Raw genomic sequence first — 14,654 nt, 5'->3', positions numbered from 1 at the left:
GAGAGAGAGAGAGCGAGTGGGGGAGGGGCAGAGGGTTAGGGGGAGAGAATCCCAAGCAGGCTACACAATGTCAGCATGGAGCCTGAGGCAGGGCTCGAAGTCACTAACAGTGAGATCATGACCTGATCCAAAATCAATAGCTACATGCTCAACCAACTGAGCCACCCAGGTTCCCTCAGGTTTTATATGTGTGTATACACACACACACACACACACACACACACACACATATATACAGTACTATAAACATATTTTCTTTTCCTTATGATTTTCTTTTTTTTAAACTTATTTATTTTGAGGGAGAGAGACAAAGTATGTGTACACAAGCAGGGGAGGGGCAGAGAGAGAACGAGAGAGAAAATCCCAAGTAGGCTGTCAGTGCAGAGCCTGATGCATGGCTTGAAACCACAGACCGTGAGATCATGACTGGAGCCAAAATCAAGAGTCAGATGCTTCACTGAGCCACCCAAGTGCCCCTCCTTACAATTTTCTTCATAATATTATTTTCCCTAGCTTACTTTATTATAAGAATATAGTACATAGTATATATAGCATACTAAATACTAAATGTTAATATTTAGTATTAACTGCTAATGGTATTAGTAAGGCTTCTGGTCAACTCTGGGATTTTAGTAGTTGAGTTTTGGGGGAGCCATGGCTTTTTGACTGCATCAGGGGTAGGCACCCCTAACCTTCATGTTGCTTAAGGATCTACTGTAGTCTTCTATGATCCTTTGTATTTCTTTGATATCAGTGATAACCTCTCCTCTTTCATTTCTGATTTTATTTATTTGAGTCCTCTCTTTTTTTGTTGGTGAGTCTAGCTAATACTTGTCCATTTTGCTTATCTTTTCAAAGATCCAGCTCTCAGTTTCATTGATCTTCTATCTTTTTAGTTTCTATCACATTTATTTCTGCTCTAATCTTTTTTTTTCCGTTCTAACTTTGGGCTTCCTTTATTCTTTTTCTAGTTCCTTGAGTTCTAAAGTTAGGTTGTTTGTTTGAGACTTTTCTTGCGTCTTGAGATAAGCTGTGTCCTTATGAACTTCCCTCTTAGAACTGCTTTTGCTGTATCCCACAAATTTTGGTACGTTATTTCTCCATTTTCATTTGTCTCAAGTACTTTTTATTCACCTTTTGATTTCTTCTTGGACCTATTGGTTGTTCAGTAGCATGTTGTTTAATCTCCACATATTTGTGAATTTTCCAGTTTTCCTCATGTAATTATTTTCTAGTTTCATACCACTGTGGCCAGAGAAGATGATCGATATAATTTCAGTTCTTTTAAATTTATTAAGATTTGTTTTGTGGTCTAACATATGATCTATCCTTGAAAATGTTCCATGTGCACTTGAGAAGAATGTGTATTGTGTTGTTTTGGATGGAATAGTCTGTTTATATCTGTTAAGTCCACCTGATCTAACATGTTGTTTAAAGCTGATGTTTCCTTACTGATTTTCTGTCTGGGAAATCTATCCATTTACAATCGCATTTAAAATTGCATCAGAAAAATAAAATACCTAGGAATAAATTTAACCAAGGAGGTTAAAGACCTATGTATTGAAAACTACAAGACATTAATAAATAGATTAGAGAAGATACAAATAAATGGAAAGATATTCTGTGCTCATGGATTAGGAGAATAAATATTGTTGAAATCTGCATAATACCCAAAGTAATCTACAGATTTGTTGCAATCCCTATCAAAATTCCAATTACACTTTTAAAAGAAGTAGAACAAATAATCCTAAAATTTGTATGGAACCACAAAAAAATCCCTACAAAACCCAAAAAGTCAAAGCAGTCTTGAGAAAAGAGAACAAAACTGGAGGCATAATGTACCCTGGTTTCAAGCTATATTACAGAGCTATAGTAATTTTAAAAGTATGGTATTGGCATAAAAACAGACACATAGATCAGTGGAACAGAATAGAGAGCCCCAAAATAAGCCCACTCGTATATGGTCAGTTAATTTATGACAAAGGAGCCAAGATATACGATGGGAAAGGACAGTCCCTTCAACAAATTGTGTTGGAAAAACTGGACTACTTTCTTACACCTATATACAAAAATTTACTCAAAATGAATCTAAAGACTTGAATATAAGACCTGAAACCATAAAATTCCAGAAGAAAACAAAGGCAGTAAGCTCCTTGACACAGGTCTTAGCAATGATTTTTGTTAACAGGATGTAAAAATCAAAAGCAATAAAAGCAAAAATAAATAAGTGAACCTACATAATCTAAAAAGATTCTACACAGCAAAGTAATCCCTCAACAAAATGAAAAAGCAACCTATTGAATGGGAGAAAATATTTGCAAATCAGATATCTGATAAGGAGGCTAATATAAAGGACTCACAAAACTCAGTAGCCAAAAAACCAAAAACAAACAAAACAAAATCAACAACAACAACAAAATTGTTTAAAAATGGCTGGAAGAGCTGACTAGACATTTTCCCAAAGAAGGTATACAGATGGCCAACAGCTACATGGGAAGGTACTCAACATCGCTAATCATCAGGGAAATGCAAATCAAAACCACAATAAGATAATACTTCACACATATTAGCAAAAAGAGAAGAAATAAGTGTTGGAAAGATGTAGAGCTAAAGGAACCCTTCTGCACAAGTTGGGAGGAAATGTAAATTGGTTCAGCCACCATGGAAAACAGTATGGAGATTCTTTAAAAAAAATTAAAAATAGAACTACCATATGATTCAGCAATTCCACATGTGGGTATTTACCTGAAGAAGATGAAAGCACTAACTCAAAAAGACATATGCATCTCTATGCTCATTGCTGCATTATTTACAATAGCTAAGATAGGAAACAACCTAAGTGTCCATCAATGGATGAATGCATAAAGAAATTGTTAAAAAAATGGATAAAAAAGAATGAAATATTGCCATTGCAACAACACAGATGAATCTGGAGACTATTAAGTAAGTCTGAGAAAGACCAATACCACATGATTTTATGTATATATGGAATCTAAAAAACCAAACAAGCACAGAAACATACCCATAAATAGAACAAATTGGTAGTTGCCAGAGGTGAGGGAAGTGGGAAGATGGATGAAATCAGGGAAAGAAATTAAGAGGTACAAACTTCAAGTTATAAAATAAGCCATGGGGATGCAAAGTACAGCACTGGGAATACAGTCAATAAAATTGTAATAACTATACGATGACGGATGGTAACTATACTTGCCATAGTAAACATTTTGTAATGTATAGAATTATTGAATCCCTACACCTGAACCTAATGTTATGTTGTAGGTCAACTACATTTTAATTAAAACTTAAAAATATAAAACTAAAAAAACAAGCTTGTACATACAGAGAACAGATGATATTTGCCAGAGGTGGAAGGTGGGGATGGTGGAGGGTGGAAAAAATTGGTGAAAGGAATATAAATTTATTTTAAATCATTAACCAAAAGAGACCTGCAGTTGCCATAATAGATTTTAGAATAAAAAGCATTATTATAGCTAGAAAGGATTGAATTTGCTTAAAAGATATACCAATTCTAAACATATATGCATCTAATGAAATAGATTCAAGATTCATAAACCATAAGGATAAATAAATCATAAAAAACTTGCATGAGTTATGAATCTCCCTTGGGAGATCTCTTCTTATTTTTTTATTAAGTTTATTATTTTGAGAGAAACAGAAGAGTGAAAGTAGGGGAGAGGCAGAGAGAGATGGAGAGAGAGAATCCCAAGAAGGCTCTGCACTGCCAGCACAGAACCCGATGTGGGGCTTGAACTCACGAAACTGTGAGATCATGACCTGAGCTGAAACTGAAAGCTGGACGCTTAACCGACTGAGCCATTCAGGTGCCCCAACTCTTGAGCGATTTCAACACATCTTTTTCTTAAAACAAAAGAATAATCACAAAATTCAGAATAATTGTTCTTTGGCAGGGAGAGGCAGGGAGAGGATGAGATCTCAGAAGAGAAAGTTTATTTTGCTTAATTAGAGCAAAATTAAGATTATAAAATCTTAAACTAGGTGATGCATCTATATGTGCTCATTTGACTACATAATTTTGTATGTATCAGATATTCCAAAAGCATTTTTAAAGGAATTTTTTTTAATGTTTGTTTATTTTTGAGAGACAGAGACAGCATGAGCGGGAGAGGGCAGAGAGAGAGAGGGAGACCCAGAATATGAAGCAGGCTCCAGGCTCTGAGCTGTCAGCAGAGAGCCTGATACGGGGCTCAAACTCACCAGCGGTGAGATCATGACCTGAGCTGAAGTCAGACACTCAACCAACTGAGCCACCCAGGCGTTCCTCATTTTTAAAGGAATTTTTAAAAATACACTGGGAAAGCAGGACCAGAAAGAGATTTGTCTTATATCTCTTTGAGAAACAAATGTCCATTCTAGTCTAGTCTTGCCTTTCTCCATGGACCTCACCCTCTTTCTTACCTGATATCTAGAAAACAACCTGTTAGTTTACAGTTGGGGTTTAAAAGGAAGTTTTCCTCATGGGTGCCTGGGTGGCTCAGTCAGGGAAGCAACTGACTCTTGATTTCGCCTCGGGTCATGATCTCATGATTTGTGGGATTGAGACCCACATCGAGCTCTGCACTGACAGTGCAAAGCCTACTTGGCATTCTCTCTCTCCCTTACTCTCTGTCCCTCCCCTGCTTGCATGTACTCTCTCTCTCTCTAAATAAATAAATAAACTTTATTTTTTTTAAAGCAGTTTTTCCTATTATTGCCTGGACATTTCCAATGGACCTAATCCATACTCATTGGTCATAAAAATAAACTCATTAACTCTATTTTTTTATTCCCAATTTATCTAGACTATGTAAAAAGTCATTATACAGTCTGAAATACAGTGTCTTGGGGAAATCTAGTCAGCCCATATTTGCTTTGCCTGGATACAATCTTTGATAAGACTATGCATTAGATAATTCTATCAAGACATGACTTCACCTAAAATTTTTAATTCAAAAGCACTCCTTTTTCAACTTAAATCTTTTTTTTAAAATTTGCTTTTTAAATAGATTGTATTATTTACGTGCTTCAAATTTCAAAAGGTATAAAGTTTATACAGTGAAATTTGCCTTCTCGTTTTACTCCTTGGTCAGTAAGTTTCCTTCTCTGGAAGTAAAAAATGTATTTCTGTGTATCCTTCCAGAGATACTTTATGTGTACACAAGAAAGTATATATAAAGATTGTTCTACTTCTTTTTTTTTTTTTTCAACGTTTATTTATTTTTGGGACAGAGAGAGACAGAGCATGAACGGGGGAGGAGCAGAGAGAGAGGGAGACACAGAATCGGAAACAGGCTCCAGGCTCTGAGCCATCAGCCCAGAGCCTGATGCGGGGCTCGAACTCACGGACCGCGAGATTGTGACCTGGCTGAAGTCGGACGCTTAACCGACTGCGCCACCCAGGCGCCCAAGATTGTTCTACTTCTTATATGAATTACAGCACACTTTTTATGTCATTTTGTGCCTTGTTGCTTTCACTTAACAAAATATCTCAGTGATCATTGAATATCAGTACACTTTCTCTTCTTTATATAAAAAGATAGTATTCTACTATACAAATATACCATAATTTACTTAGCCAGTCCCTGTCGATGGACACTGAAGTTGTTTCTAGTCAAAAGGACATATAAAGCCAGATGTTGCCACAGTGAGCCAGGCAAATACTGGTAACATTTATTTGAATACAACAGCACATTTAGAATATTAGATTCACATAAAATGTTTACTCTGTAAATATGAATCTTGCCTTTGTAGATATATGTGATGTGTATAGCTTATATTTCAGAAAATAAAATTTTATATTAGTCTGTTTTTCTTTTCTTTTCAAGGAATAGGCCACTGTTACCAGGAATACTGCAATCTTCAGGGACAGCCAAATTCTCATCTGACTGTATATGACATCGGGATTCAGACTGATATAAGCATGTACTTTCAACTGAAACAAACATGGTTCACATTTAGTGAGTGGATTTTAAAAACTGGTTTTGTTAAAGTTTTAATAATGAAAGGAAATCTTTTTTCTTTTTTCTTTTTTTTTTTTTTTTTTTGCCTAAAGGAAATCTTGGGTTGGTGTAACCTGTTAAATATACTTATCACTAATGTCATAAAAGTAAATGTGTCTATGATTTTACTAGCTACGGTAAATGGAAAAGTCATTGAGGGAAATTTATTATATAATCTAAGGAAATATTACCTTACAATGATCTCATGCTATTTGCCTTCAACTTAAAATGTTTTGGATGTGGATGTTTATAGCCATTAACTTGATATCCAAGAAAGGTGTTTTGAAAGGAAAAAAAGTTGGATTTTTCAAATTTGTTTTAAAAACAGAAAAAAAACATTTTTTTTCATAGCAAGACTTTTAAACTATTATAGGAATTGTAATAATAAGTAACAAAATGAATTTACATTTTTGAAGTGTTCAGATTATTGAATTAGTTAAGGGTAAATTAAAAAAATTTTTAAAGCAAGATGATTTCAGAGATCACTTTTATATTCCTAGAATGGTTTTTATCATATTCTTTCTACTTCACGGAGATTAATATTCTTTAATCAAGATTTAAAAATAATCTCTATTTACATGTTGCTTTAAAAGAAACTCTTCATATTATTTAAGTTAGAGCACCAGGCAAAGCATATTCCAAGAGGCCTGGTAAGAAACCCAGAGAGAGCCTCAGAGGGGAGTAATATCTTGATGGGGGCATCATAGGTCCAGGTATGGGCCCCATCCCCATAATGTGAAAACTTGCTTTTGTCACTTCACCCAGAAGTCATCAGGTTTTCAAGGACAGGCCCATATCATGTCACCAGCCTTCCATTTTAGTTGTTTACACTAATAGGATACTCTTCCTGACCAGAATGCAGACATATTCCATCTAGGACACTGCTTTCCTGGGATCAAGGCATGTGAGCAACAAAATTAATAATGAGAAGCTTTTTTTTTTTTTTTTTGCAGGGGCTTTGTATAATCTTGAGAGACTTTTTCTATAGGCTCATGCCAAGCTTGATGACCTAGCCCTTTTTTCTGCCACATTTGACTTTTCTTTTTCTCGGGCAATGCTAGGTCAAAATGTCACATCCTTGTTCTTTGGTTCCCATGTGCGGCTCTTATGCAGATTAGTTCCCTTCATAGAACACTTTTTTCCCCCAAATATGTTGCAGAAGAATTATTTCATTTGTAGTCATTTCTTTCTAACTAAAAATCAGAGGCATCTTAGGATTTGTATCCTCAACAGTTTTCCTGAATTTGAATGATTCCATATGTTGTCAGAAATCTACTGTGATTACCTACCATGTCTAAAGATGATGTATTTCATCCATTATGTTTTGAAATCTCTAATTTTATTATCAGATGGATCTTAGCTACAGGTTCTGTGGTCTTCCCACAGCTGTCTCTTCAGTGCCTTCCACACAAAAATCATTGACATGATCAGAATCTGCCACTGAAGAAGTTAAAGGATCTCCTTTGAGGAAAATACAGAGCTTGCTTTTATTTTCAAGTCTAGCAATACCAGTCTTTCCTCAAATGAGCCTCTACCTTCACAACCCATTTATCAGACAATAATTGATTACTTGCTCTGTTTGGACAAAATTCTAGGTACCAAAGAGAAAGGCATAATGTGAAATTACACTCATCAATGGAAACACTAAAAATAAGCAGAGTTATACATACAAAAATTATCATTTTTATGAGTTTTGGGTAGTGTTAGGAGATGGTTCTATTGTCATTTCTGCTATTAGTTATCCCAGTCTCCTCCTCTGAGAAGTTAGAGTAACACCAGCTTCTCTACAGGGTCTCAAAAACCAGATTTCCATTCTTTGCTCTTATTCAAACACAGGAAAAGAATATAATATTTAAAATCAAAAGACAATAAAATCCTTGTGATCATTTTTAGACATGTAGTTTTGTAAAGGGAGAAGTTTAATATGAAACGTTGTTTATCAACGCAATTTCAGAATATAGAGTGATTCTGGCATATCTTATATTAGGTTTGTTCTAAGATAATGATTTTAGCTTAATATGGCTATACCCCATAATTGTGGACTCAATTTAAGAGAATCAAATATGCATGAAAACATAAATACATAATTTCACTAAAAGAAGACATAGTGGTGAGATGATACGTTACTAAGATCCTCTCACATCTCTGGGTTAGCTGATTTCTACTTGGAGATGTTAAGTGATATGTGCTGTAACATCAGAATCTTGGTGGTATAACAATAGAATGAAATGAGTGCCCTGTCACTTGAAGTGTTCAAGCATGAGCAGCATTACTGTCTAGCAAGGATATAATGGAACAGATTCTTTCACAGATGGGAATTATAGCTTTCCCTTAAGTTTCTTCTATAGTTTCAGATTGTTATTAGCAGTGCTGTATTTCCTTAATTTTAAGATACATAATGTTTCACTTTTTAACATCTCTGAAGTCAGGATGCATCTTATGATCAATGAAAAGATGTTTAATGAAGGATTTTCTTATTTTTCCTAAAAAAGTTATTACTAAGTTAAATATGCGTCTTAGAATTGAGGAAATATAATAATTAGGACCATTTGGATTCAAGTAAAAAGAAATTAATTTAAGGTAGCCAAAGAGAAAATTGGAACAAGCTAGGGGCAAGGCATTGGGACTTATTATAAGAATATAGAAGTGTCTCATCAAACTCAAAACAACAGAAAAGCAGCTGGACTTTCAAGTGTATTTGGATCCAGGAAACAGAAAGCCAAAAGAACCCAAGATTTCCTCTCTGCTCTGTTTCCTTAATATACATATACTTCATTCTTTCTTTGCAAATTCACTCACTTCACGTAAAGGTGGTTTTGACACAGTTCATTGAGTTTGTATAACTCAGAGGTCAAGAGCTTTATAACCTTTAATTCAAAACTGAAGTAGATTCCCTTAGTTCTAATTCTGAGACTTTGATCAGACAACTGGAGTTGGGTTTACACCCTGATTCCATCAATGGTAGCCATGATGAGTGGAGTCACAAAATAAAAATGTGGCAGGCAAGAGCCTGCCCTGTCAGTCAGCAAGGTCAATTAATGAAAAGGCATTGTGAGCAGGGTCGACAGCTCAAAAAGTTTTTTCTGTAATTCTCTTAATCAATGAAGTGTAAGTGAACACATCTAAAATAACACTGCCTAGAGCAGCCCTTCCTTCTGTCTCATTTTTACAAATGGTGTGAAATTTTTCTATAGATAAAATGGAAGCCTGATCGACTGAGTTGTTCAAACTCTAGCTAAAGGTTTTAATCTAGACTTCTCAGCATTTCTTGGAGGTTTTGCAAGTGAATTTCTAAGATTGGCATTTGGGGAGAGGTAGCACTGCTTAAATTATGGAGAGTCAGAATTGGCAGAAATAATCACGAAACTCAGTCCTAACTTTTGCGGAGAAAGTTTGTTTTTTGGATTGATTTGTATCACACACTAATTTTTTTTTTTTTCCTGTTTAAAGTGGTAATACTCTGCCTTCTTGAAGTGTTTATCATCCTCATGCTGATCTTCCTCAGGGAACGAATCCGCATCTCCATTGCCCTGCTGAAGGAAGGGAGCAAGTAAGGCCCTGATGGAGAAACTCATATGTGTATCAGTCAGCTAAATCAGTCACTGCCTATTGTGTAGATGCCCCAGATGATTTTCCCTTTAAGAAGACTTGTTAAAGAAATCTGCTTTCCATCAGGAAGACTTAAGTTCAGACGTTGCCAATTATTAGAAAGGTCATGCTAACAAATCCTTCAATATCTCCAAACCTCAATTATCATAGGGTGAAATAGGGCTCAAACCTATTAGTCTATGTATTAGCACTTTTTAAACACCAAATGTATATTAGGATAATAACGTGTGAGAGTGATAAGGTGCTATATAAAAGTAACTCGTATTGTATATTGTATTACTCCCATATTGAATCATATGTTAATATTGATGGTTGAGATCATTTGCAAAACTTTAAATCACCATAATTCTATAGTCAATTATATGCTATTACCATTTCTATATGAGTGACAAAATTTGCTAATAGAATAATTGATTCTAGGAGCACCAGACTATACATTTTATATATACAGCTCTTAATTCAGGAATTTTTTATTAAAAAATGCTCTAGGGGTGCCTGGGTGGCTCAGTCAGTTAAGCATCCAACTTCCAACTTTGGCTCAGGTCATGATCTCATGGTTCGGTTTGTAAGTTCAACTCTGCAGCGGGCTCTGTGCTGATAGCTCGGAGCCTGGAGCCTGCTTCGGATTCTGTGTCCCTGATCTCTCCACCCCTCCCTCATTCATGCTCTGTCTCTGAAAAATAAACAAACATTGAAAAAAAATTTTTTTAATGCTATAAAATAGGGGTTCCTGGGGCTCAGTCAATTAAGCATCTAACTTTTGCTTTAGGCTCAGGTCATGATCTCACAGTTTGTGAGATTGAGCCCAGAAGTTGGTGAGTTCAAGCCCATCAGACTCCGTACTAACAGTGCAGAGACTGCTTGGGATTTTCTCTCTCTCCTTCTGTCTGCCTCTCTCTCTCTCTCAAAATAAATAAACTTTAAAAAAATGCTATAAAATAAACACTAAAATTCATGCAGGGAGGTAATGACACCTACAGTTTCTAAACTATTCCAAAAGGTCACTTGAGGATAATACTTTAAACTTTTGAATACTGCATGGAAGAAACAAGAAAAGCATTACTATAAAGCCAACAGACCATCTTTCTATTTAGAACAATGGAAACTAAGTTCTAATGACCAGAGAGCAAATATTTTAAATCATCTGTAAGGATTATTTTAACAAAATTGTCATCTATAACTATAATAGTGCCACCTGAATCCAATGGTTTAAATAGTTAACAAGAAGTTTGTGAAACCCTCCTTCCTATAATAACTGAAGCCCAATCATTAGCCACTGAAAACTACTGATATTCTGGGTTTATTTATTAAGTAATATGATACTGTAATTCACTGTAACTTGCCCCACTATTACACCTCTGTGTGTGTGGGGGGGGGGGGTAGAGGGCAATACAACTATGACAGGTTGATTTTTTTTTTTCAAGGGGAAGTTAGAGCGGGAATAAATTGGTGTGAGAATACAGGGTAAACATGAGATTCTCAATGATTCACCTAACAGCAGTATCTGCAGAAAGGTGACAAAACATAGCTCAAATAGGTGAACGAGGTAACAAATGCAAAAGGAATCTAAGATATGCCAATGCATTAGGAGTGGAAATAGTTCCATCATAAATCTCAGTGGCTAAATCAAACAGTATTGAGTTTTCAGTGTCATATGCTGAAAAGATCATTCAAAAGTAGGAATAGGGCTACTAGGATGGTGAACATTGCAGACACTATGACTTATGAGAAAATATCAAGGGAATGATTATACTGGAACATAATAGTAACTTGAAGGGCTGCTATATGAAAAAGGTGAACATTTCTTTTCCAAAAGGTAGTGGATGAGTAACAGTCCAGGATATGAGGAAGAACTTTCTAAATTTCATATGACAGAGAATAAGCTCTGTCATACAAAAGTAAGTCTTTACCACTCAATGTGGTTACTAGAAACAAACATATTTAGAAAATAGTATAGAAGGGATTCCTGAATTAGGGAGGGATTCTCACATTTGATCAGATGATGTTCAAGGTTCTCTCCAATTTTGAAAGTCTAAGAATGTAAACAAAAGGAAGAACTATGATTATGATGTATCAAATCTTTGAGTCATAAGGAAATAGCCAAAGACGAAAAAGTTTGGGGTATCAAATCTTTGAGTCACACAGAAACTTGGGGAACTTTGGGGAACTTTTGGCAGGAATAAAATATGAGCATTAAAAGAAGGCCTCTAATTTACTAAAAACAAATAAATAAAACTTAAGTAAAATGTAAAGCCAACCAAGAATATGCCAGAATGATTAGCAAAAAAGTCAATAGTTATTACCACAGTTCTTGAATCAATTCAGTATAAAGCTTATTTCTGGTGTAAACAGAGAAAACTTTGAGAATTTATATCTTGTGGATCATTTTGAATTTCAACTATTGTTTTATTTCAGAGCCATTGGATATATCCCTACTACATTAGTTTATCCACTTTTAACTTTCATTTTCCTCTCCATCTGTATTTCCTACTGGGCGGTGATAGCAGTGTATCCTTTGGTAATCGACATCTTTAAACCTCAGGTCCACTCTATTATTGAAGAACCAAGAGTTTGTGTCCAGTGTTTTCCATCCTGGGAAGACTAGAAACACACTAAAGGTTTTTTATTTTTGTTTTTCCTTTTTTTTTTTTTTTTTTTTTTTTTGCTAAGCTCAAAAAAAAGTTTTTCTACTGATTGAATTTCCCCTCAGATAGGTCATATGGTAGATTTTGTTTTGCCTTCACATATGGTACTTCTTCTTGGCAATAACTGAAGAAAATTCCTTTGTATTTTAATGTTAAGGGATCACTCAGTACAGCTAACCCATCTTCTATTATTCTGGGTCTGAAAAATGTATGAATTATTAAAAGATTAGAAGTTTTTTTGAAGTTAATCTCTCAGTGGACTTTTGAGTGATTTGCATTATTTTCTTGTCTATCTACTTTCAATCTACCAGCAAATAGTTTATCCTTAATAGACTAACCCAGTTACTTGGCTACATCAGGGGTACCTGTATACAAAGTCATAACCCCAGAAGGGCAATGTAAACATGAAAATACAACCTGTGACCCAGAGGTAAGTAAAAGAAACTAACTCTTTAACTTACTTCAATACAGAAGTCTACTACATTTCACCTAGCAATTGTAAAAATCATTCTGAAATAGTGGCATTAATGGGAATCACTGTTAAGAAGGGAAGGGTGGATCAGATCTTAGGAGAGCACTGAAAATGGCAGGCAGAATAGAGAGAAAGCACTATTCTTTCCTGAGCTCATCTGTTCTGTTACATACCCAACAAGCAGGTATGGTCAACAACAACACTAATAAATGTGAAATTTTAGCGGGGGCAGAGTGGTGAACATATCATGGAAAATCAAACACTTCCAGAGCTCATTAAAGAATAATGTAGGGGCGCCTGGGTGGCGCAGTGGGTTAAGCGTCCGACTTCAGCCAGGTCACGATCTCGCGGTCCGTGAGTTCGAGCCCCGCGTCGGGCTCTGGGCTGATAGCTCAGAGCCTGGAGCCTGTTTCCGATTCTGTGTCTCCCTCTCTCTCTGCCCCTCCCCCGTTCATGCTATGTCTCTCTCTGTCCCAAAAATAAATAAACGTTGAAAAAAAAATTTATAAAAAAAAAAAAAAAAGAATAATGTAAAGTGATGGGAGAGAAAATAGGAATAACAGCAGGAGCTAATGGGGGAATAGTAGGACATGCAATTGGGGGCTACATAAGTGGAGAAAGGAAAGATGTTATCTTAGAATGGCATTTAATATGATATCTGTATTTTTTTTTTCTGAGTGCAGATTTTTAATACAACTGAAATTGCCAAAGCTTGCCCTGGGGCTCAGTGTAACTTTGCTTTCTATGGTGGAAAGAGCCTGTACCATCAGTACATCCCTACCTTCCAGATATTCAATCTATTTGTCTTTCTCTGGCTTATAAACTTCGTCATTGCACTGGGTCAGTGTGCCCTTGCTGGTGCCTTTGCTTCTTATTACTGGGCCTTGAAAAAACCTGATGATATCCCACCATATCCACTTTTTACTGCATTTGGACGAGCCATACGGTAAGTTTCACGTTGAGCCCTACATCTATCTTCTCAGTTGTGTTTAGTGTGCTTGTAATTCAGTCTTATGCTTATGTAATTCAAGTGGAAAGGTAAAAATGAGGTCAAAGACATGATTTAAAATTCATGGATGTCCACTAGCTATGTCTGATTTTACAGCTACAGTTTTATAATCCCAAACCAGGCCGAAATCCTTGTAAAAGCCACAAGTTTCTGGTGGAGCACCTGGCTGGTTCAGTTGGTGGAGCATGTGACTCTTGATCTTGGGGTTGTGAGTTCGAGCCCCATGTTGGGTGTAGAGATTACCTAAAATCTTAAAAAAAAAAAAGCCATAGGTTTCTGGAGAGAAGTGGTAGGGGAGGGCACCAAATTAAAAATTAAGAATTAACTTAGCTGTGTCTCTCCATTGCTTCACCCAAACATTCTATTTGACTGTAATGTGCTATTGGTATCATTTTTGTAGATGAAGGGCAAAACAGATGTTTATCATTTAAAATCCTCTGTGAAGACTTTTATCAGTCTGAATAAGAAAGTGTAAGCAGCTCTTCCCTAGCAATCTGCCTGCAGATCCTTTTTACCTATTACAATTTTTTAGCATACTTTTAGTTAATAATAAAGATATTTTAACTTTAATTACCATTTTATCTTTACCCAGATATCACACAGGATCCCTAGCATTTGGATCTTTAATTCTTGCATCAATTCAAATATTTAGAATAGTCTTAGAATACTTAGACCGCCATCTTAAAGGTAAGACTTCAGAATTATGTTTTCTCAGATTTCCTGACTTTTGTGAATAGATTGGGGCAGAGAGTTGGGGGGAACATGATGACTACAAGTTGGATTAGGATAATAAGGATGGAGGTGGTCAGGCCAGGGATATGTTTGGAAGGAAAAGCCAGTGGGACTTGCTGAGAGGATATGGGACAAGAGGGGATAGGAAGAGGAGCAGTGGGGAAGAAAAG

The 14,654-nt window shown here is 35.8% G+C and overlaps 1 protein-coding gene across 7 annotated transcripts in view; it reads left to right on the top strand.

The window, feature by feature from the left end:
* SLC44A5 (solute carrier family 44 member 5) overlaps positions 1-14,654 on the top strand; it is a 380,599-nt gene that overhangs the window by 349,761 nt on the left and 16,184 nt on the right. For all 7 annotated transcript variants that reach the window (XM_040470674.1, XM_040470676.1, XM_040470673.1 and 4 more), the window contains 6 exons: positions 5,844-5,975; positions 9,468-9,567; positions 12,042-12,134; positions 12,614-12,701; positions 13,427-13,689; positions 14,345-14,439. In XM_040470674.1, coding sequence (XP_040326608.1) covers positions 5,844-5,975; positions 9,468-9,567; positions 12,042-12,134; positions 12,614-12,701; positions 13,427-13,689; positions 14,345-14,439 — 771 coding nt within the window. The remainder of the gene's footprint in view (positions 1-5,843; positions 5,976-9,467; positions 9,568-12,041; positions 12,135-12,613; positions 12,702-13,426; positions 13,690-14,344; positions 14,440-14,654) is intronic.

This window comes from Herpailurus yagouaroundi, unplaced genomic scaffold (assembly GCF_014898765.1).
Source record: "Herpailurus yagouaroundi ecotype Mexico unplaced genomic scaffold, PumYag 77, whole genome shotgun sequence".
Taxonomy (NCBI): Eukaryota; Metazoa; Chordata; class Mammalia; order Carnivora; family Felidae; genus Herpailurus; species Herpailurus yagouaroundi.
Note: the sequence above shows the minus strand (reverse complement) of the source record. Positions and strands in the feature narration are given on the sequence as shown.